The sequence below is a fragment of the Podarcis liolepis genome, assembly GCF_965112155.1.
Source record: "Podarcis liolepis genome assembly, chromosome: 16".
Taxonomy (NCBI): domain Eukaryota; kingdom Metazoa; phylum Chordata; class Lepidosauria; order Squamata; family Lacertidae; genus Podarcis; species Podarcis liolepis.
The window spans coordinates 40,628,151-40,651,729 of NC_139567.1; the positions used below are offsets into that span (position 1 = coordinate 40,628,151).

The following is a 23,579-nucleotide window of genomic DNA, read 5'->3' on the forward strand; positions in this document are numbered from 1 at the left end:
CACCATTACACAAAGATCCACACGCACCTACTCACGCATACCCACCCACTCTCTACACTAGCGTAAAGCTCTGCAGACCATTATTCACCCCCCTTTCGCCAGCTACGTACATGGAAATGTTTTATTTAAGGCAGGAAGTATTAAGTTAAGGTGAAGATACCTTTATTTAATTCTTTGTACCTGTAAAGTCACTTTTGTACAGATTTTATTTTTTCAACAACAATCGCAGAAAACATAAATAGTAAACCTTTTGAACGTTTCCTAAAATTAAGTTGCAAAAGTTCTCTGGAAGACATTCGTTGAAGGCCATCTTAATAATACTTGTTGTGTTTTGCTTTGTGTCTGTGTGTGGTTTTCTTCAATACAATCAGTAGATAGATCGCCTCAGCACAAAGGAAAAAAAACAAGGTTTGTTTTTTTTGTAATTCATAATAGAAATGGAGCAAAGATGGCAGAAAACCATCTCTCCAAAGCATTACCACTTAAGCTGCAAGACCAGCATAAACGTAAATTGTAAAAAAATAAAAAAATAAAATAAAAAGATACTGTGGTTGTATTCCTTTCTAACATCCTTTACTTTTCTCTCTTTTTTTGATGGCTTAAACGATCTTAACATATTCCTGGTATCTCTTAAAACAAATTGTAGAGGTGAAACTTTAGCCAGCAGGTTCCTGCTTAGAATGATGGAGGACAGTACTATAAACCCACGGCAAAGAAGGGGGTGGGTGGGTGACAACTTTGATGGATGTGTGGAGCTCTCTGTACTGGCAGGGAGAGACCCCCCCCCCTCCACACTTGCTTGGAGCTGTATGGGTTGTACCAAACTAAATTCAGCTAAGAGCAGAACCACTGAAACGAAGAGACCCAAGTCTGTCACGCCCTTTAATGTCAATGAAGCTACTCTAGGGTAGGCTTAGCACTGGAGACAACCCAATGCAAACGGAGGGGCTGAGTTGGAGGTCACGCCTTCCATGCCCGCTAGGGTTTTACACGGGGGAGGGGGGGGGACACCTGATCTGATCCTGTAGAAAGAGGCATTTTAAATAAGACAAGGCAGGGTGAACTCTCTCACCCACCCCATTCCAATAACAACAGTGATTTCAATTTCATCTTTTTTATAAAAAAAACCCCAAACCAGTTCCATTATTTCAGTAGGAGAGCAAACAAATTCTTAAGCCTTCTTCCCCCTCCGACTTCAGCTCCATCTAACCAATAATTCTGCATATAATTCAAAGTCCGGGATACTTTCCATAATGAACCATCTTGGAAAAAAAAGTGGGGGAGGGACTCTATTTGAAAAATATATATATATATATATTTATACTTTTAAAAAAAAGTTTGTTTTTTTGCAGATGGAACGACCAAGGGTTGGAGTTTGCTTCAGATCCCCAATTTCACACAACCGCAGGAAGCCACCTGAAATACGCCTACAGGCGAACAAATCCGTGGGGGCGGGGAGGGAGGTCAAGCCCGAGAGGTGACACTCGGCACACGTTTGGCTCAGTGACCCAGGCTAACCCTTCAGACTGTATGGCGCAGAAGCCACACCCTACCCTCAATACTGTCCGGCCTGAAGCTATCGACCTGAAAAATCCTTGATAAGAGAGCTGAAAGAATGGCACGTGCCCACAGGACACGCTGCACGGCTGTGCTTTAAGAGTCACACAATACTATTTTGCTCAAGTCCTCTCTTAATGCACCATTGATTCGGAGGAGAGGCAAAAGGGGGCGAGGAGGAGGAGGAGGAGAGAAGGATCCACGGGGTTTTTTTGCCCTCTTCTTTCCCAGTTCATTCCGTGCGATGGCCGACTTTGATACTGTCGCTGAGAAAGAAGCTGCAGGAGCCCTCGTTTACAGCGTGATGAGAGGGGACGCCCCTCAGAAGAGGAGGAGGAGCAGGAGATTTATCCTTCGCGTTCGGTTGGTGCTACCCAGAAGCAAGTTTTTGGAAATGATTGCCGCTGATTTCATCATAGATTCATGCGCAAGTGCTCTGGCCGCTTGGAGATCATAGGGAAGGCTTGTTTCTTGTAGGGCCCGGTGTTTGGCTGCCGGATAGGGAGTGGAGCTGAGGCCTCCCCACAGACCGACACGTCCATTTGCTCTATCCCACCCGTCTGCATTGGGTACTCCACGGGCGCCTGAGCGTTTCCCACGCCAGAGGAAGTACCTCGCCCCCAGTAGTCCCCAGGAGAGAACTTGATAGGGCTTTAAAGAGAGAGAAGAAACGTTGGTTGAAAGAAGTTTTGCGGAAAAAACACACAGAAACATGCTAGCTGTTGCACTACACCCAGCAGAAGCACCTGATTCAACAGGTTTAATTGGGCTACTGTTTCTGACTTTGGAACTCCACAGCAACATCCAGGAAACTTCAAGGGATTTCCGAGCCTTGTGCCTTTCAGATCATGCGAGAACCCTGCTGGGTCAGGACAAAGGCCAAGAAAGCATCCTGTTCTCAGAGCTAGGTGCCCCTATGAAGCCAGCGAGAACCAGAATGCAACAGCGCCCACCACACTCGCTATTCTCAGCAACGGGCATTCAGAGGCCCCCGACAGTGGCGGCAGAAGAGAGCCATGAGCCGCACAGCCAATTCTCAGAGAGAAATGCAGTCCACAACATCTAGAGGGCACCATTTTAGCTGTTTGGCAGCAGCTCTCCTGGGTTCTGAGCAGGGAACCTTTCCCACCCTTACATGGAGGCATCGAAAACTGAATTCTGGACCTTCTGCATGCAAAACAAAAGCTCTACCACTGAGCTATGCCCCTTCCCTAGTGAGACAGAGCACTATACCGTATTTTATGCTCTATAACATGCACCCGCCCATAACACGCACGTAGTTTTTAGAGGAGGAAAACAAGGGGGGGGGGGAATTCTAAACGAAACAGCGGATGTATGATTTTTGTGGTTCATGCTGTGGCCACAGACATGTGATCTGAGAGTGAGTTTGGAGTAGCCCAATGCAAAAATCCTGAGGATCCATGTGGATCCATGCTTTGTAATCACATTTTTGCACCACTGCGGCCCCAGGCAACAGTGTGTGTGTGATTTTTTGGGTGCAAGATGTAGCCATGGATATGCTATGTGGTCTGATGGTGAATTTGGGGTGACCCAGTGCAAAAATCCTGAGGATCCATGTGGATCTGTGCTTTGTAACCACGTTTTAAGTGGGGAGGGAAGGAAAAGCACTCAAGGGACAAGGAGCACGCGTGGGGTGGGTGGAGAAGGATGCTGCTAATAATGCAGAAGAGGGGTTTAAGGGGAGAAGGCTCCTCTCCTCTCCCGCTTTGCTCCTTTAAAGCAAGCAGGCTCTGCTTTTCTCCCTCCTCCCCGCTCATCCCCGGCTTAGCGAGCTGAAAAACTTTGCTGCTATGTAGCAGGAGAGAGGGACAGAAAGCCTGCATGCTTTAAAGGAGCCAACCGGACAGGAGCTGCTTACACTCGTGTAAGCGGCTCCCCTCCTCTCCCGCTTTGCTCCTTTAAAGAAGCAGGCTCTCTGTCCCTCTCTCCTCCCCACTCAGCGGCTCTTCTCCCGCTTTGCTGTTTCAAAGCGAGCCACGGAGGAGGGAAGGAAGGGGAACCATGGATCCTCTGCTCACGACTGCAGTAGATCCCCCCCGCAACCCGTAGGCATTTCCTCCATAACACGCACAGACATTTCCCCTTACTTTCTAGGAGGAAAAAAGTGAGTGGTATGGTGCAAAAAATACGGTAAATGGTAAAATCAACCATTTATATTCTCTCTCACCACCCTGGAAAGGCCCAGACCCTCAACACCTCAATGACCCTCTTGCTGCTACTCACCAAAACTAGGGGTGGGGGAAGGGAAAGAGAAATACCTGACTGGTGTCCGCGGGCTGCCAATGAATCTGCGAGGTGATCGGATTTTTGGTTCAAAGGAAAACTTCTCCTTCACACTTTCAAGTACAGATGGAGCCACGTATGTGAAACCCTAGAAGGTGGGAAATAATTGTTGCCAAGTACACCCCCCCCCAAAGAATTTGAATGAATGTTCTGTGTTATGACAGGAGCAGAACGTGAAAGAACCAGTACCCTCCCCCCACAAAAAATCCTAGCCATCTAAAGGTAAAGGTAAATGGACCCCTGACCATTAGGTCCAGTCGTGGCCGACTCGGGGTTGCGGCGCTCATCTCGCTTTATTGGCCGAGGAAGCCGGCGTACAACTTCCGGGTCATGTGGCCAGCATGACTAAGCCGCTTCTGGCGAACCAGAGCAGTGCACGGAAATGCCGTTTACCTTCCCGCCAGAGCGGTACCTATTTGTCTACTTGCACTTTGACGTGCTACGAACTGCTAGGTTGGCAGGACCTAGCCATCTAGATAGAGCCAATATGTGGGTTGTTAACAGGAACATGCATGAACATCAAAACTGCCTTTGGTCAGAGCAGTTTTCAACTAGTGTGCCATGGCCCCCCGAGGTGCCTTGAAGGATGCTCAGGGGTGCCATGGGCAACACTGGTCTCTGTCCCTCTTTCCTTCCCTCCCTCCCTCCTCTGATGCTCTCTCATGTCTCTGCCTCCCAAAGGCTTGCACAGCTGTTTATTGCAGCAGCCCTGGCTATAAACTCTGAATTTGCTCCATTGTGCCTATGTGTACTTTCAGAAGCTCTCAGACAGCTGTTGCCCAAATCCCTGTATTAATTTCAACTCCCATCAGCTCCTGCAGCCAACATGGCCAATGGTCAAGAATGATGGAAGGAGTCCAACACCATCCACAGGCTCCTTCTCCCTGGCCTATGCCACTACAGTGGTGCCTCGCAAGACGAAATTAATCCATTCCGCGAGTCTCTTCCTCTTGCGGTTTTGTCTTGCGAAGCACGGCTATTAGCGGCTTAGCGGCTGTTAATGGCTTAGCGGCTTTTAACGGCTTAGCGGCTTTAAGAAAAAGGAAACAAACTCGCAAGACGTTTCGTCTTGCGAAGCAAGCCCATAGGGAAATTCGTCTTGCGGAACGACTCAAAAAACGGAAAACTCTTTCGTCTAGCGAATTTTTCGTCTAGCGTGTTTTTCGTCTTGCGGGGCACCACTGTACATAAAACCAGCTGCAGACCAGAGTAAGGTACAAGAAGCAATGGATGTTGGGAAACTGAGCCTACTAAGTAGTCAAGGGAGACGCAGAGCGTGCCCAAGCTTCAGAAAGGAGGCCTGGCAGTGGCAGAGAGCATCTTCCACAATGTCTGCACCCTCAACAGGCCTTCTGACATTCCCTGCAGCCTGAAGACCAGGATTCTGCTGGTTTTCAACAATCCAGTACTTAGCCCCACTCCTACTTACCACAAAGACCTGGTTGGCACTTTCACTGAGAGTCGAGTCGTCGGGGCTATCGACAGGAGTCTGACGGGTAAATTTTGCATCAAACTGGCTCACATCCTCTTCGGATTGCTTTGCAAAATATATATATGGATGAAGGTCAACAGATTATCAAGCAAAGCTCCTTTAATAGCAGATGACTGAAATTGTCAGAATGGCAGATAAAAGAAACTGCAGGAAAACTCCCCGATGACAAATCACTGTTTGAAGAGGTCACCCCTTTTGGGGCAGTACACTGACAGCACTCTTTTCACCCCTTTGGGGTCACTACTTCAGTGTCTCCAAAGGCCTGGAGTGAGCAGCCCCAGGGGAGAGATGGAGTGGGAACTGCTGCTAGACCATTTGGTTGTTTCAGTTGTCATGTGTCCTGTTTTCTTTACCCAGGAATTTGGTTTAAATGGAAATTATAATTGTTGTGCTCACTACAGCTTACCTTTGCTTTGATTAGTGATGGCCCTTTTTTCCCCCAGACTTGTTTCTACTGAGTCTGAATTTTTTGTATACTATACTTTCCCCCTGTGCATTTCTCATTTTATTTTTATGTCACCATTCCCTGCTCTTGAAATATTCAATGAAGAGCTAGGTATAAATACTTAGAGGAGAAATGGGGCGTGCCTCCGAATAATTATTTAGGGGGAAAGCCTGGGCACTTTGGGATCCACAAAGCAAATACTAAGTTTAAATATTAATACTAAGTGAAATATTATCCAGCACCAAAGGAAGCATTACCAATACATACCAATAACGGTTTAAATGGGGGTTCCACCTTCCGAGCCAATAGCTCTTCCCAGTTGATGTGTCTGAAGAAAGGATGAGCCTAAGGACCATTATTAGACAACAGTCAGAATCCAACCCGGAAGAGAAAAAGACCACAAAGTGGAAGCTTCCTAAGCTATACACAAACCTAAAAGGGGACAACTTGTCTGGTGTGCTGAAGGTGATGAGAATGAATACAGGCAAGGAGGAAAGCCATGTTCGTTTCTTTCCTCAGTTTGGATTCAAGTCCTGCTTACAACTGGTAATGAAATAATAGGGCTCTCTTTAGCTGTTATACATCCCACTGACCCTAGAATTGCTCTGAGAGGCAGCCAGCATTTTCTCCCTCTCCCCCTCTCACACATAGCCCTAAACCACTCGCTTCCCAAACTCCTTGAAGGAAGCCAGGATGGCAAACCAGTTCAAAACAATTTGGATTGTAATTTAAAAAGTAAGAGATGCCCACCGTTTCTTTCAAATAGTATACAAACACTGTCTCTATGGAACATGCTCCAGATCACAACACAGATGTCCTTCAAAAAAGAAAGAAAGAAACCAGGAGAAAGTCTAGCCTTGTGTTCCAGTTGAGCAAAAGCATTAAGCAAAAATTACCTGAACTTCTCCAGCATCTCCAGGACCAGCTCCTAGACGTGAGGCAGCATTTCTCTTTAGCAGCTTAGGAAAGGGGAAATATGTTTAAGAAAAAGTGAGGGACCCTGAAAGCCTGGGTTGCATACTGAAGCAGACTGCTGGAACTAAAGATGCCAAAGGCAGAACATTGGATCATCTACGGACCAAACTCACCCGCAACATTCCAGCTCCTTACTGAAGTACCTCCTTCCTAAGAAAATAGACTGCAAGCATTTCCTTCAGCTACCCTTTCTTTTAAAGGACTTGTGACTTAAATGCAACGAGCAGCATCCAGGGTTAGTCATACAGGAAAACCACAACTTGTGTTTGCTTTACTTACATGATTGCAACCCTACGTGGGTGGGAGTAAAATAAGCAGATAAACGGAAAGCCAAGGAAACTCACTGCTTTCCACTCTCCATTTATTTACCCCCCCCCCCACTTACAGGGCTTTGAGGAGGGAGTGGGAGGGCTCTGACAGCGTCCCAGAACCCTCACGTGGCCAGGTAACCAAGGTGACTAGCTTTGGGAAGGAGGCGCAGCAGGTATGGTGACGCCTTCCTTCCTGATAAGGTGTGAGGGTTCTGGGAGCATCCCAGAAGCCAGTAAAGAAAGTGCTTCTTCTTAGTGCTTCGCTTATCAGGGTCTGGGAAGGTTGCCCACGGCCCTCCTGCAATGTTCCCAGATGCAGGTAAGCAGCCCTCTGCCTTGCAGGGTGTGGTTCCAGGGGTTCCTGGCTTTGCACGCAGACCCTCAGAACCAAATCCTCGCGTAAGTGGCAGGCCCTCTGTATTCACAAGTACATGACTAACTTAGAGCCATTAATTGCAATGGGTCTACTTAAGTAAGGTTTTAGTTGGACGCAACCCAAAGTCATTTAATTGGGGAAGCGCTGGTCTGTGACTCGCTTTAAGATAAAAACCCCAAATTTCCCTGTTAAGATCCCCACCTTTTTAAGCAGATCTCTGGCTTCTTGCGTGAGGTAGGGAGGCAAGTTGAGTTTACACTTGAGAATCTTGTCAATGGTTTTCTTTCGATTCTCCCCAGTGAATGGGGGCTATGGAATGTGGGAGACAGAGGAGAGGAGGTAGAAAAGAGAGAGAGGAGGCCATAAGGAACTATGCACCACAATTATGCAATTTCATATAAAAATAGATACTCCTGCTTTAACATATTTTTATTTTGAAAAGCAAACACACAGTCCCAATTAAAGCCATTTCCACACAATGCTATTCTGAAGAAAGCTTTGGAAGTACAGCAAGAAAACCAGTCCCAATTCCCGGGCTGCAAAAACAATGGGAAGAGCACTGGGTTTGGTTTTTTAGCATAGGCAACCCAAGGCTAAATGGTAGCTCTGGGTGGATCATTTACATGTCAAGGTGAAGCAGCCAATGAAGGGGAACTGGGGCAGGGGAGAACCAGGAGTGATGACGTCACATATGCTATTTAACAAAATGGCTGGGATGAGCAGACAACACAAACCGGGCAGAAGTATTCAGTAAGGAGGGCATGAAGCAGTTTGCAAGCAAATAACCACTAAAGATCTAGCCTCACTACTAAAGCTAGCTCTGGAATTTTTATAAGGCTGCAAAAGTGAAAGATCTACAGTCCAACCCCCTCCCAGCGAATAAAAAGATTATCATAGGAACACAAGGCCATATCCAAGTAAGTCCTACTCAGAGCAGCCCCACTGAATTAATGGACCTAATTAATGTTTGCTAATGTCAGAGGGTCTATTCTGAGTACGACTAGGGCTGGATACAGCCCATAAGGAAGCTGGCCAGCCCCTAGCCCATCTAGCTGACTTGGCAGCAGCGGCACTCCTGGGCTTCAGGAAGGCAGCCTCTCCCAGCCCTTCCTGGAGATGCCACTGGGGATTGAACCTGGCACCCTCTGCAATGTTCGGTCGTTGGGCTATACGGCCTTCCCTTTTCCTCTTGCCACTTCCATCACTTTCATGAGATGCCACAAGTGAGCAATGGGCCTGCTTGTCTCCAAGTCCAAGCGTAAATTGACCCATCATTCCACCCTGCAAAGATGTGACAGCATCATTGCTCAGTGGGGGTTTCAGACATAAAAGCATTGCCAGTGAGTGAAGAACCTCTGTATTTAATACGATGATTCCACCATGCAACACTGCGATTCCTGCACTGGACTAGATGTTCCTCGGGATCCCTTCCAGTTTTACAATTCTATGATTCTATGAACACTTAAAAGCCCATCCATCTCATTAGAGATGGTATCATTGATTTCATTTGCTTTACTTCTTTCTTTACGTTTTCTGATTCTTAGCAATGGTGATCGATAAATGCTGCTTATAAGCTCATCAAGAGAGGCTAGTGAACTCAAGAGGTTTGGAAAACCCTGCTCTATGAAATGAAAAAAAAAAAATGCATGCAGTTTACAAATGTGCACCTACTGCTCCAGTCAGCATGTCATACATTAATGCCCCCAAACTCCACCAGTCCACAGCACGGTTGTGCCCACTCCGCATCAAGATTTCAGGAGCCCTAGAAAGACAAGGAAAACCAAAGCAAAAAAGTTTTGAACAGGCAGATAGCACTAGCCTGCCCTCAAAGAAACATAATGAAGATGCAAAGATGCCCCATATACGGCTTAAGTTGCATTACTGTACAATTCTTACACACCCCTGCCTCCCCAAACCCTATCCAGAAAGGCTGGTAAATAGCCACTCACCTGTGGTGAGTAAAAACAGCCTCCAGGCAACCAGACAAGAAAGTTCTTTTTCACTGCTGGGTATGGATCCACATTTACTACAAGTCTCTCCTACAATAATAGAACTGACCTGTTGCTAAAATAACCTGCAACTGACTTCAAGGAAATGAAAACCAGGTACCTGGCTTGAATCTAGGGATTTGGAGTCACCCTATCATTGTAAGCTTGTAGCAGACTGATGAATTTCATGATGTGGATCAGCACATAGCAGCTACATGCTTTGTGCCCCATAAATTAAAAGATAGCTGTTACAGCATGGCTGTGTAGTATAGTGGGATGTACGTACCTCATATCACAAAATCAGATCAAGGGAAGTTTCTAAAATATACGGAGCTTTGTTCTGTGGGTCATAAAATGTTTATCAGCCATCTTTTGCTCCACTGGGCATGAAGAGTGTAATGCTCATAAACCTGGTTCAGTCTTACAATGGTACATGAATCCCCAGCGATTCCAGATTCCAAAATTCATGATTCCTAACAAGCAACTGTCAATGATCTGAGCTCAGCTGCAAGTTATCACACCACCAAAGCTTAACTTAACTTAAGAATATGCAGGTGGCTAAGCTAGAAACGAGTTTTAAGGGCAAAAAAGTTTTAGTTTGATTTACAAAGTTACGTATAAAATCTAGCTCCTTTCAAATATACGTGGTTTAGATAAAGCCCTTTGGCTGTGGTGGGGAACCTGTGTCCCTCTGCATGCTACTGGACTCCAGCTCCCATCAGCCACACCAACAAAATTCACTCGTCAGGGATGAAGGGGACTGCAGGCTGGCAGGGAGACTTCTCTACATACAGTGTCTCAAATATTTATGGAAGTAGTCCTGAGCTCTATAGACAGCCTAGCCCCTTGCCCCTCACCCAAGAAAAGCCCATCATATACAGTGGTGCCCCGCAAGATGAATGCCTCGCAAGACGGAAAACTCGCTAGACGAAAGAGTTTTCCGTTTTGGAGGTGCTTCGCAAAACGAATCTCCTATGGGCTTGCTTCGCAAGACGATAATGTCTTGCGAGTTCCTGCGGTTTTTTCCCCCTTCCCCCCTTTTTCTACGCCGCTAAGCCGCTTATCAGCTGATCCGATAAGCCGCTAAAAGCCACTAAAAGCCACTAATAGCGCTAATCCGTCAATGGGCTTGCTTCGCAAGATGAAAAAACCGCTAGACGAAGAGAATCACAGAACGGATTCTTTTCGTCTTGCGAGGCACCACTGTATTGAGCTAAGTTTTTAAAAGGTAAAATTTAGCCATTACCCCCAGACCAGAGAAATACTTTTCTGTTTCATCATGCGGGCTCACATGTATTCTATTGTTCCACAGAATGTATGCGTGACAGTTCCATCATGAATGGATTCTTTACACAGTCCAAAATCTGTCAGCTTAACATGACCTAAAAGGAAACAGGGGGGGAAAAGTGGGAAAGAAACACTAACGTGTCATTCTAACAAGTCGTATCTGAGACCAAAACCCCAACTTGGGCATTTTTTAATTTTAACATACAGTACTTAATTTATAAACTGTTTTTCAGCAAAAGCCCCTCAAGGCAGATAAAGTAAGTCAAATAAAAAGCTGTAACCTTAGAACTATACCGATTCCCAACAGGAAAAACACACAAGCCCCACTCCATATGCCCCACAGGTTGAGAGCCAATGTTAGTCATAACACAAAACGTACTCACTAAAATCAATGGACTAAGAAATGTTAAGTCCACTGAAATCAACAGACTTTCTCAGAGAAAGACTTAACAGGGTATTACTCTGGAGACTTCAAATGCTTGGTGGCATACAGCTTGCTTTCAAAAAATTGAAATAACATATATAACCACGCAGTATCTTGAGGGTGGCGTGAAGAGCAGTGTCCTTTTTTGCCCTAACAGATAATCTAGATTTCCGACTGCCTCAGGAGAACATAGGGGAAGCATTAAGCCACTCTGGGAGCCTTTCTGGCTGAGCAGCAGGGTAACATGTTCTAAATAAACAAAACAGACTTCACAAATGGCTGGATTCAGTCTGAGAAAATGGGGCAGGGAGGGACAGCTCAAACAAGAGAAGCGCGTCAAAGACACCCAATCCCTTTTCCATTTCTCTTCTGCGTTTTTCTTTTTAGATTTGAAGCCTGGAGGCAGGAACGGTCTTAGCGCAGAGATGCAAGCTTTTTTCTGGCTGGAGAGAAATGCTTTAAATCATCCTCCCCAACCTGCCACCCTTCAGATGATTTTGGACTGCAACTGCCAGCCTAGCTAGGGCTGATGGGGAAAGGCGGCAACCTTTGAGGGTCACATGCTTTTGGTAGGCAAAAGTGGGCAGAGCACCAATTGTGACCCCTCTCTATCCTTGATTCAGGCAACCAAGAGGCATTATAAAAGTTCAAGGACACACCCCAGCCTGCCAAAAACACTCAGTGAGGCTGCAGAGGAGGGCCAGGGAAGGATGTGGCTGGGAAAGGTGTGTGTTGGGGGAGAATCCCAAAGGCCAGGCAGAGAGACCAGCGTTTGGCCACTGGGCCTGAGGGTTTCCCTCCCACCTTTCAGAACTATAAAGCTATGGCACGTGCCAACACACGAGCTCACTGTCGTACCACTAACCTTGGTGGTTGAGCATGATGTTTTCTGGCTTTAGATCTCGATAGATGATTCCCTTCTGATGCAGGTGCCCCAAAGCCATTGAAATTTCAGCCAAGTAGAAGCTGAAATGCAAGAATTTCATTAACAAATAAATGCCGATAGCAACGCGTCATATCTGAGTACAACAATTCTGTGGCTCAATATTAAGATACCGCACCAAACTGTGGTTTGCCCTAATCATAATTTTAGAATGTGAACCAATCCAAGATCAGGCTAGCCAAGGTACCTAAATGGTTTATTTCTCCATCCACTTCCTACCCCAGGCCCTAGGTGGGACAGCCTTCAGAGGGGGAGAAACAGCCATATGGTTCGTCAATTCAGACATCACACCAAACCACACTCAGTACAAACCACAGCCTGCACACTCGATTCAAACACCATTTCCAGTTCTGCCTTGTCAGATGCGACAAACAATGGTTTTTCAATTCAGACGTCACACCAAACCATAGTTTTGAGATAAGCCTGCAATTTCACTGCCAGCGTAAGTTAGTTCTGCTCCTCAGGAGCTGGAGGGTGAGTACTCAAGCTACTAAGCTGAAGAATTGAATCTCTTTACTTCACTTCCCTCCTGGCCGAAACAAGTGCATTCTGGCAGATTATCCCAGCATCCCAGAGTGTACACAGAAAATACCGCATTTTTTGCTCTATAAGACACACCTTTCCCCTCCTAAAAAGTAAGGGGAAATGTGTGTGCGTCTTATGGAGCGAATGCAGGCTGCACAGCTATCCCAGAAGCCAGAACAGCAAGAGGGATTGCTGCTTTCACTGCGCAGCGATCCCTCTTGCTGTTCTGGCTTCTGGGATTCAGAATATCTTTTTTTCTTGTTTTCCTCCTCCAAAAACTAGGTGCGTCTTATGGTCTGGTGCATCTTATAGAGTGAAAAATACGGTACTTACTATTCCACAGTTCCAAACAGGGGGTCCATGCACTGTTTTGTTAAATCTGGGTATTTTCCACAGGAACATAGGTTCATATAAAATACCCAAACTTGCCAGTTTGTTCAAAATGGGCAACAATTATTCAACTCTGAAAAGGTTAACACTTTCCCAGAAACTTCCTCATGTAGGAACACAGGAAGCTGCCTGGTTGTTGAGGCTTGGAAATTGGAACTTGTTTGTCTTACCAAGCTGTGTCTTCCATAAATATCCCCTCTCTCTCCAACTGCATGAACAGTTCTCCTCCTGCAATGAAATGGGCATGGGGTGGAGGGAGAAAGGTAAGAAACAATAAGTCATCTTTCTGCTATATACGGTACGTGAAAAAGCTTCCACCCCACACTGCTGGCTGGCTACAATACCAGAATTCACATTCTGACCATCAGTTGCATCCTTACCACTAAGATACTCAAGGATGAGGTAGAGTTTTCCACCAGTCTGAAAGGCATAAATCAAGTCTACAATGAACGAATGCTTGACTTCCTCCAAGATGTTCCGCTCTGCTTTCGTGTGAGCTGTATCTTTTGCATTTCGCACAATCATTGCCTAGAGAACAGAGACTTCAACAGTAAAGACAATGTTCTAAAGACTACACCAGAAACCAACTGTCAGCAATCCCATGATACACAGCCACCGATTGCTGGCATCATGATGGAACATGAAGGACTTATTCACACATAACTCTCAAACCATGGTTTGAAGAGGGGAGAGCAAGCCTTGGGCTCACACACTCTGCCCCTGCCCCCTGGCTTTGATTCAATCCCTGCTTCACTACAAGCCAAAGTTTCCCACTATAGTCAAACCAATCAAGTAAGCTACTATAAGCACTAACAAATGTGCCTTCAAATCATGGTTTGAAGTGGGTTTCCGGTTCTTGTTTACATGGGGTTAACAGTAAACCGTAGACTTATACAAATAAATGCAAGTGTGTCATCAGGAGTCTTGGCTTGGGTATAACGCTTGAGCTGAGCCAAGAGAGTAAACTTCTGGGCCAAAGGTTGCCACCAGCAAGTCAACGTCAGCTCTTAATAAAAAGTGCTAGAGTCTTCTCACTGGTACTTAACAACACACTGGACACCTCTTCTTGCTCTTCCAATTGTTCTCTGATTTAGATGGACTTTGCATTCATTGTTACAAGAAACATGTTGTGAAGAGATCAATGATTCCTCACACAGTTAAAAGTGCATCTGAATTTCTTCTACCTCAAATAAATGGGACTAAGTGGTATGCCTCCGTTGGATCATGTCCAGAGTAATTTAGGTTTCAACAGACCAATATGCACTCGGCAACCTTTTAAAAAATGTAAGTCAAAGGGCTCTGCAAAGTATGCCTTGCTAATACACTGCGATAAGCCATAAATAAGAATACTGGCTTGCAAAACAGACCTCCCCTTGCATAACTTGCTCTCAAAACAAAACAGAGTTCCAAAAGTTTATGCACAAACCTTTAAAGAATTTCGGAGTCATTAAAGAAACAGTCGATTCCAATTCATAAAACAAGTGGTAGCCAATGTGGTGGCCTCGAGACATTTTGGACTACAACTGCCATCATTCCCAAACAATATGGCCAATAGTCAGGAATGATGGGAATTGTTGGCCAGCAAAAATAGATAGGTAGACCTGAGAACAACAGAACTCCCCACACCCCTGCAGTTCCCAGGAACTGGCACACTAGTTACTGGTTTCTATTCTAGAAGTGAGTGCAGCAGTTTTGATTACAGGAAGCTGCCTTACACCATTTCGGGCTAGTTGTTGATATTGTCTACTCTGACCAGTGGAGGCTCTCTGGTCTCAGAATTATGCTCTGCCTCCACACTGAGGCAGCAATGCTTGTGAATAACAGTTGCTGGAAACCACAGGAGGGGAGAGGGCTCTTGTGGTCAGGTCCTCCTCGTGGGTTTCCCACAGGCATTAAGTGAGGACAGGATGCTGGCCTAGAAGGGCCACTGGCCTGATCCAGCAGGCTCTTCTTCCATCTCATCAGCCTCTCTCTGGTCTGTTTTTTAAAAAAGAAAAACAGAACAAAACCTGGAAACGCCAGAGATTAAAACCAGAACTCTCTGCCAGTGACATGAGCTCTTGTTGCTGAACTATGATCTCTTCCCCTCAAGACAGCCCCTCTTATTTAATAGCTAAATGTCAAAAGCCAACTCACCTTTTTAAGCACCTTCATGGCAAATATCTTACCAGTATTGGCTCCCGTTACTTTTCGAACTTGGAAAACCTGTCCAAAACAATGGAGATTAATTAGATGCCTTTTTAAAAGAGAGTTAGCAGACACTGCAAGGTCTGCTGTTTGAAGCTCTTCCACTACCAGGGAGCGGTAGAGAGAAGTCTTTTGACTTCAAACCAGCCAGAAAACTTCTGTTTTAGATCATCTTATAGAGAACATGCATATATTTATTTGTTATTTTTTCCAATATTTACAGCATATCTCACCAAGCTCACACATCTCATACTTCTTACCTTTCCATAGCCACCTTTTCCAAGGACACGTAGCAGCTCAAAGCACTCTGGGCGGATCTTTTCAGGGCCTCTGTTCACACTAGTTTCCGAAATCTCAAATTTTTCACAATGCTCCATGCCACTAACAAACAAAAAAGTTAATTAGGGTAGCCTTTAAAACAATACTAAGTACATTACCTATTCTGTATATAACTAAAAGCCTCCCTGTGAGGTGCTCAGGAAGGGATGGGGGAGAAAGTATTATTTAGAATACAAACTGGAATACAAACTCTGACTACTGCAAATATGAGTTCTAAATAATTTGAAATGTTTAATTTAATACATTTTTTCAAAGCACAGTAAAAAATTTTTAAAAAAAACAACATGAAACGTTTCTGAAGTCAGGCAAATGAAACCATTCTAACACATGTGCATCAATCCAGACTTCCTTATATGCTTGAACAGGATGCATACATGGACCTAAGCGTAGTGCTCTGAAAGCACTAGTTTTAAAGGGGAGAGAGAAGCAAACTACTAGAGGCCAATGCCAACTGCAGAGGATAGAATACCTTCATATACAAGGGAAGGGAGACCCCCACAGCCTCCTGCCCACAAAGGTTGTTTCCTCATTGCAATTGCGGCAAGTAGGACACAATACAGGAAACCTCTTTTTGCATCTGAAACAGCTCTTGCTGGATTAAGACAATAAATTATTGATACTGGCCTGTTAAGGTTTACAGCCTACTCAAGAGATTGACAATGTGGTGTCTGTGGCTGCAGGGCAGCCCTAAGGTTTTCCCCTGTGCCCACAAAGCCTTTGAGTCTCCCTGATCATTAAGTAGTGAGAGTGGGCAACATTTGCTCTCTTAAAAAGTAAATAGAGCTGAAGGAGGAAATTGACAGAATGACACTCTTTCCAACTTCCTTTTTCAAGGTTTAGTTTAATACTACCGGGTTCAACTTTTAACCAGATTCCTTGGAAAATCTGTGTGTGTGTGTGTGTGTGTGTGTGTGTGTGCTTTTTCTCATTCTGTCTCTTGGAGGGGGAGATCTCCTCTCCTTCCAACAAGCAATCCGAACACAGAGGTAGTTACCAGCTGGGAGATATAACTGTTGAAACCGAATATAGGCACAGAAACAAGCAGACTGAGACCAAAAGCTGTTTCAAGGCCCCTCAGAATATTGCATGGTTCACTCTCGAGCTCCTGCCTGCACAAGGAGCAATTTCATAGGCAGGAACAGCTAATTAAACATGATGGCATTGCTACCTGGACTCTAGCACTGACTTAGGACAGGACTGTTTCCTCCCCAACTCTTCCATTGACAAGGATCCATTTCCAGTTAAAAACTTACAGCTCATATGGGACGACTCCCCCATGGTCCATGCTTTCACTTAAGTGACCCTAAAACAAGATAAGCGGGGAGGAGAGAGAGAGAATCAGAAAAGTAAACAGTGTATGTTTAGAAAGAACTATGAATTTTTGCTTAAACATTAACCCAGGATTTAGGACTGACAGCACTCCAAGACTGCATTCAGCTCTTACATAAGCACAGTCAGCAGCAGGGTATGGTAATTCCTATGCTGGGTTTTTGTGGAACATCCACAGAGTTCGACAGGAGCGCTGCCAAATCCTCCGAAGCACAGCACAGGGACTCAGCACTCTTTACCCAACTACACTGCTACCCAATTTCATACAAACTGACAGTCACTAATTTAGCTCTTAAAACATGGGTCTTTTCTGGACACTACAGATCAGAACTGTTTTTACCACTGAGAACTTACTGCATTGGGGAAAAGCAGGATCTGCTTTACTATACAAAATGAAGACAACGCCTAGGTCCCCGACACCTGGGCTGCTGGAGACTTTATGGGTTGGAGCCAGAGTTATGCAAACAGAACTCTATCCAGGCAACTGCCCTCTCATCCCCACTGCAGCCCTCTCCCCTCAAAACTTCCACTTGTTCGGCTCCCTGAAGCTCAGCTTAGAGAGTTTATAGAAATATTGCATGGAGGATGGTGCATACTTATTTTCTCTGGCCCCAGAGGGTAGGACCCAAACCAATGGCTTCAAGTTACAAGAAAGGAGGTTCCAACTAAACATCAGGATGAACTGGATCCTGATGGTAAGAGCAGTTCAACGGTGGAACAGACTCCCTTGGACGGTGGAACAGACTCCCTTGGACGGTGGAACAGACTCCCTTGGACGGTGGTGGGCTGGCCTTCATTAGAGGATTTTAAGCAGAGGTTGGAAGGCCATCTGTTATGGATGCTTTTGCTGAGATCCCCACATAGCAGGGGTTGGACTAAATGACCCTCAGGATCCTTTGCAACTACAGTGGTGCCTCGCAAGACGAAATTAATCCATTCCGCGAGTCTCTTCGTCTTGCGGTTTTTTCGTCTTGCGAAGCACAGCTATTAGTGGCTTAGCGGCTATTAGTGGCTTAGTGGCTATTAGTGGCTTAGCGGCTTAGTGGCTTTAAGAAAAAGGAAACAAACTCGCAAGACATTTCGTCTTGCGAAGCAAGCCCATAGGGAAATTCGTCTTGCGGAACGACTCAAAAAACGGAAAACTCTTTCGTCTAGCGAGTTTTTCGTCTTGCAAGTTTTTCGTCTTGCGAGTTTTTCGTCTTGCGGGGCACCACTGTATACAATTCTCTGTTTCTATGACTGCAGCCTATTTTTCTTTTAAACTGCATGGAGAAGCATCTTTTCAGCCTGACGTTCTATACTCCAAACAAGTTTATAATCTGCTGTTTGTGAAAACTAAACCTGTGTCACATATGAAGGACAGACCATAGGAAAAGTTAGCCTTAAAAAGCTACTAATATTATTTGCCCACCACCACCACAATCCATGCTTGGCGTAGCTCACATGGGATTGATTTTATTCATTTACAGAGTCTGAAGCTACACATCACCACCACTTCACCAAGGGTAACAGGACTGTTTCCAGTACCCTCAAAAATAAAAATACAGTCGTACCTTGGTTTTGAACGCCTTGTGACTTGAACGTTTTGGCTCCCAAAAGCTGCAAACCTGAAAGTGAGTGTTTCAGTTTGCGAACTTTTTTTGGAAGCCGAACGTCCGATGCGGCTTCCGATTGAGTGCAGGAAGCTCCTGCAGCCAATCAGAAGCCACACCTTGGTTTTCGAAAGTTGAACGGACTTCCGGAACAGATTCTGTTCGAGAACCAGGGTACGACTGTCTTTCTTCGCATCATTCTATTGCCTTATCACCAGCAGTTACAACTAATGTCAGGAGTACAAAAATCCAAGCGCTTAAGGGAGGGTGTGTGTGGACTGGTGATCGACTCCTGGATAAAGGGAGGGGTCAGGAAGCAGGTTTCTAGCAAAACCTTGCTGGGCCCAATGTTTTGCAAAACAATTTGCATCTAAGACTACTGTTAGTAAGTAGAACATTGGTCCTGTATCCACCCCAGATATGAATAAATTACTGGTGTACAGCACAGGTAGCATAATAACAAACTGGTTGTGGATATGAAGACCTAGGAGATGAAAAGACTATTTCATCCAGGCAAGTTTGAAAAGATATACCACCATGCACAGACAGAACAGATGATTCTACAATAGCATGCGCACACACACACAAAAATGGGACAGGCTGATGAGCATAAAACCACCTGTCATGCAACAATGGCAGGATCAAAAGCAACCTCAGAGCACATGGGTTTTGATCTACAAAATCAGAACGCTACTTAAAAGCTTTTAAATACCATTTTGAGTGTATAGTGGCACAAGTAACAGCAGATATTCTTTATTTTCAGGTAAAACACTAATTAAAAGCCTAGTCAGTGTGTGTGTATACATGCCTTTATATAAGATGTGTTATATAAGCATTTTCTTTTGAAGAACATTTACCTTCAATTTGGACGCTAGCTTGCAGCACCACAAAACAGCATCAATATTTGCAGACCTTCACAAGAAGGTTAAATGAGGTCACCCCTCACTGTATTGATGCAGTTTTCTTCTGCAGAATAACCCTAGAAAAACTGGAAGCTACCTTATACAGTGGTACCTCAGGATACAGACGCTTCAGGTTACAGGCTCCGCTAACCGAGAAATATTACCTTGGGTTAAGAACTTTGCTTCAGGATGAGAATAGAAATCATGTGGTGGCAGCAGGAGGCTCCATTAGCTAAAGTGGTACCTCAGGATAAGAACAGTTTCAGGTTAAGAACGGACCTCCAGAACGAATTAAGTTCTTAACTCGACGTACCACTGTACTGGATCACACCACTGTTCTGTCTAGAGTAGAGCTCTGTCTAGCTCTACTCTACATCAATAGATAGCAGCTGTTTGGGATTTCAGATGAGTCCCTCTTCCAGCCCTACCTGGAGACGCCAATGCTCTGCCAATGAGCTACAGCCTTCTCCTAACTCTAGGAACTTGCAATATTTGTCAGGTTTCAAGGAAGCCGCATCTTTACCAGGGAAGCTGTCCTCAACTACAGCCAGTACTCATGCACTGGCTCAACAAGTCTCCTAAGACAACTACTTGCGGCCAGCAAACTAGCAGCAACACTGTTCCACAGGCCTAGAACACTCACCGCCTGGTCCTAGGCACGTTTATGCAGAACTAAGTCCAATGGAACATATCCCCAATGTATGTATGCATTAGACTACAGTCCCAAGCACTCTAAACAAGACTTGGCAAATAACAGAATTATCTAACAAACTGGCATTCTGGAGGGAGTCTGTCTCTTGGCACACTCATGTTTAGGCAGTTGCACTAGCAGAAAAACTGATGTGTCAACTATGTGCTGCTAAGAGAAATTGGACCCATTTAACCCCAAACACATGGAGGACTCTGGAGAGACTAGATTGAAATTTCTGGCATTTTTTGTGATTTGTGCTTTTGTAATCCTTTGTATTCTTTTCATGACTTGTAAACTTTTAGCGGGACAACTTTTTTGTTCTTTAAGGCTTAAAATTTAAAAGAAAAAGTTTTTAAAAACCCAAATGGGACATAGCAAGTTTTCTTTGCCCTTATCCAGAGTGTATTGCAGGGAATGAATACACCTGAATATTATTTTGTGTTTGCTTGTGCTTCAGTACCCAGTTATCAAACACAAAAGCAGTAGCCCCGTTGGAACAAGGGGACCCCCAAGCCCACCCTTGCTTGTAACCCACTCACTTGGCTTACCACAGGCAACCAGGAATGTTAACCTTTCCAGAGCACTTTTGCTTCCTTCCTGCCCAGTGCTGAAACCAAGCAGGCTGTGGAAGCTTAAGAGTGCTTTGTCACTCCTCAAGCATTTCCATACTGTACGTGCAAGAGGTGATGTGCCTTCCAATGCATTCAGTATAGTAACCAAGAGGACGAATGACAAAGCTCTCCTTCCCTCTTGCTGTCAGCCAGCTATGTATCTATGGTAGACAAGCAGCAGGTCAACCTTTAGCACATTCAGCACACCAACCCAGTACAGTGGTACCTCGGGTTAAGTACTTAATTCGTTCCGGAGGTCCGTTCTTAACCTGAAACTGTTCTTAACCTGAAGCACCACTTTAGCTAATGGGGCCTCCCGCTGCTGCTGTGCCGCCACCACGCGATTTCTGTTCTCATCCTGAAGCAAAGTTCTTAACCCGAGGTACTATTTCTGGGTTAGTGGAGTCTGTAACCTGAAGCATATGTAACCTGAAGCATATGTAACCCGAGGTACCACTGTATGCTGATGGGCAATGGACAGATCAAGACATGCTTTCTGCCACTCACCACTTCCTTTCTATGCTGGATGTGATGGCAGAACTTTAGCTCCTGTGTGCCTAACAGAGAAACACTGCAAAGGGACATAGCTCTCTGTCACAAGCCTGCTGAGTTGACACACAGGAACCCCCATTCTATTACTCCAGCATAGAAACCATGTGAGCTGGCAGCATATAGAACTTCATCCCTCCATTGCCAATCCGCTGCACTGCCTCACTGGAGTGAGGAGTCAAAGTTTCTTCCTGTACAACCAGGCTAAGTAGAAGAGGCACAAGGAACACTGATTTCTAGCCTGCAAAATGTTTTTACTTACCTGCTTTTAACTCATAAAAGAGGGGCAGGCAGTGCTCTGCTTGTCTTCAACAATCCCTCTTATGGGTAAAATTATTACAAGATATTAAGTGTGCCCCTCAAAAGTTACAAGGCTGCTCTAATCAGGCAGAGCCACATTCATTTCCTAAACAACCCTTTCCCCGCATATAACAGTATCTGCATGTTCTTATCACCACATACTATCTTTTGCCTCCCCTTAATGCATTAAGTCAAAATAGAGCAGTTTCTGAAAATTCACTCCACAAAAATGATTATAAGCAAAAGGCAAAATAATGGGTAGTCAACTTACCAGACCAACTAAAGTTAATGACCCTAGCTTAGTCACATTCATTAATTTAAATAAGTCTACTCAGAATAACTTAGCTGAATACCAACCCGTATTTCCTCACTCCCATGACTAAGCAGCATCTATTAAGATTAACCGGGTCGTTAACAATAAGTGCACTAGTTCACTTATTAAAGCACTGTTATCATTAGTAATAAATTCCACAGGAGAAGATGTGTTGTTGCAGCAAGAACAGTAGAAAGTCTTGTGATACTTTAAAGACCAAGGCTGCAATTCTAACCACACCTACCTGGGAATAAGCCCCATTAAATTCAGCAGAACTTACTTCTGAACAGACATGATTAGGATGGTGCCATAAAGTGCTTATAGGATTTTAGCCTATCTAAGAGTAAACCCCATTGACCTCAAAAGGACTTTCTTCTGAGGAGATGTGGAAAAGATCGAACTGCATCAGATTTATTGCAGCATCAGCTTTCATGGACTTGTGCCCACTACATCTCACTCAGATTCATTGAAATGCAACTATTACCTGACAAAGTGAGCTCCAGCCCCACCAAAGTGGATGCTGCAATAAACCAGTTAAGTTTTGAAAGGCACCACAGGACCTTTATCACTACTGAGTTCTTAATGCAAGCTGCTTTTGCACTTTTTGTAAAAAAAGACAGGGAATCAGTGCCTTTTGCAACCACAAAATGTATTAATGGCCACTAGGAACATAGGAAGCTGTCCTATACCGAGTCAAGCTGTTGGTTCACCTAGCTCAGTAACTGCCTAATAATAATGAGTATAACCTGTGACATAATCATTAATTTATTACCGCTGGATCATCATAATCCTGAATTTAAAAATAATAACAACCTGTCGTATGCAATGCAGAAAAAATCATTTAATATTGTATTATTACTAGATCTTAAGTGTAGTAATAATAATCATCAAATTAAAATGCACAATGCAGGAACCTAAAAAATAGTAAGAACACGTGTCAAACCCAATGCAAAAACACGACCACGGATTTGTATGCATTTATTACTACTCTCGCTATTCTTCCTACTGCTCATGCCAAAGGCACAATGCGGGAAGGCCGTAATAACAGCAGCAAACGCCGTTAGTACAATGCAGGAATAGCAAGTCAGTTATAACGGAACCATCCTCGCAGCCCCCAAGAGCCGCCCCTCCGCCTCCCACCCTCGGCCACGTCCTTCCCCGAAGGCGGCCTCGCCCGGCCCGCCTCCCTCCCTCCCTCCCTCCGACCGGGGCCTCCGCCGCCTCGCCCTCCCCGCCCCCGAGGCCTGAGCCGGGCTCCCCCGAGGCGCCTCCTCCCGGCACATGGGCCGGGCCTGCCTCACCCCCTCCTCCAGCTCCTCGTCCGAGGCCGCCTCTTCGGGCTGGTCCAGGTCGATGTCGAAGACGCCCGCCATGGCCTGGGAAACGCGAGCGGCGGCGGCGGCGGCACAGCCGGAGCCGCCCTTCGCTGCCTAGTGGCGAGAGCGCGCGGGTGAGGGCCGGAGGGCCGCCTCATGGGCCCGCAGCGGCAACCCCGAGCGCCGCCATGACGGCCGCCATCGCCCAGGCTAGCCGGAGACCTTCCCCCGCCCGCTCAGCGCGCCTGCGCGGCTCTTCCCCTCCGAAGGGACTGCGCAAGCGTGGGGCGGCGCCGGGGAGGTGGGCGGCCAGGGGCACCTGGGCCCGCGAGGCTAGTGCGCAAGCGCAAAGAGCACGCGGCGGCGCTTTCCGAAAGGGGCAGTTGCTCTCTTTCGCGCGCGCTGACGTCACTCGCCACACGTAAAACGGCGA

At 45.6% G+C, this 23,579-nt stretch overlaps 1 protein-coding gene across 2 annotated transcripts; it reads right to left on the minus strand.

Moving 5' to 3' along the window:
* Window positions 1–145: 145 nt before the first annotated feature.
* RPS6KB1 (ribosomal protein S6 kinase B1) lies at window positions 146–23,555 on the minus strand. 2 transcript variants are annotated; one of them, XR_014520084.1, is made up of 15 exons: window positions 23,132–23,555; window positions 16,797–16,846; window positions 15,465–15,585; window positions 15,154–15,222; window positions 13,398–13,545; window positions 13,188–13,245; window positions 12,025–12,125; window positions 10,740–10,830; window positions 9,132–9,222; window positions 7,662–7,769; window positions 6,695–6,757; window positions 6,066–6,143; window positions 5,044–5,398; window positions 3,708–4,758; window positions 146–2,784 (listed from the first exon to the last, which is right to left on the minus strand). XR_014520084.1 is itself a non-coding variant. In XM_083480035.1 (15 exons), exons 1-15 carry the CDS (start codon window positions 23,201–23,203, stop codon window positions 1,971–1,973), a joined length of 1,509 nt encoding a protein of 502 aa, XP_083336161.1. In that variant the 5' UTR covers window positions 23,204–23,555; the 3' UTR covers window positions 146–1,970. The 2 variants fall into 2 exon arrangements, 1 of the variants encoding a protein (XP_083336161.1); XM_083480035.1 differs by having other exon boundaries at window positions 146–2,208; window positions 3,837–3,949; window positions 5,291–5,398.
* Between the last annotated feature and the right edge of the window lie 24 nt (window positions 23,556–23,579).

What these genes read in the sequence shown, in the direction of transcription:
- RPS6KB1 (XM_083480035.1), bottom strand. Translation starts at nt 23,203, where the DNA reads ATGGCGGGCGTCTTCGACATCGACCTGGACCAGCCCGAAGAGGCGGCC. An exon ending in CATCCTTGAGTATCTTAGTG is followed by an intron (nt 13,246 to 13,397) that starts GTAAGGATGCAA and finishes ATTTCATTGCAG; the next exon opens with GAGGAGAACTGTTCATGCAG. An exon ending in CCCCATTTAAACCGTTATTG is followed by an intron (nt 5,399 to 6,065) that starts GTATGTATTGGT and finishes TATTTTGCAAAG; the next exon opens with CAATCCGAAGAGGATGTGAG.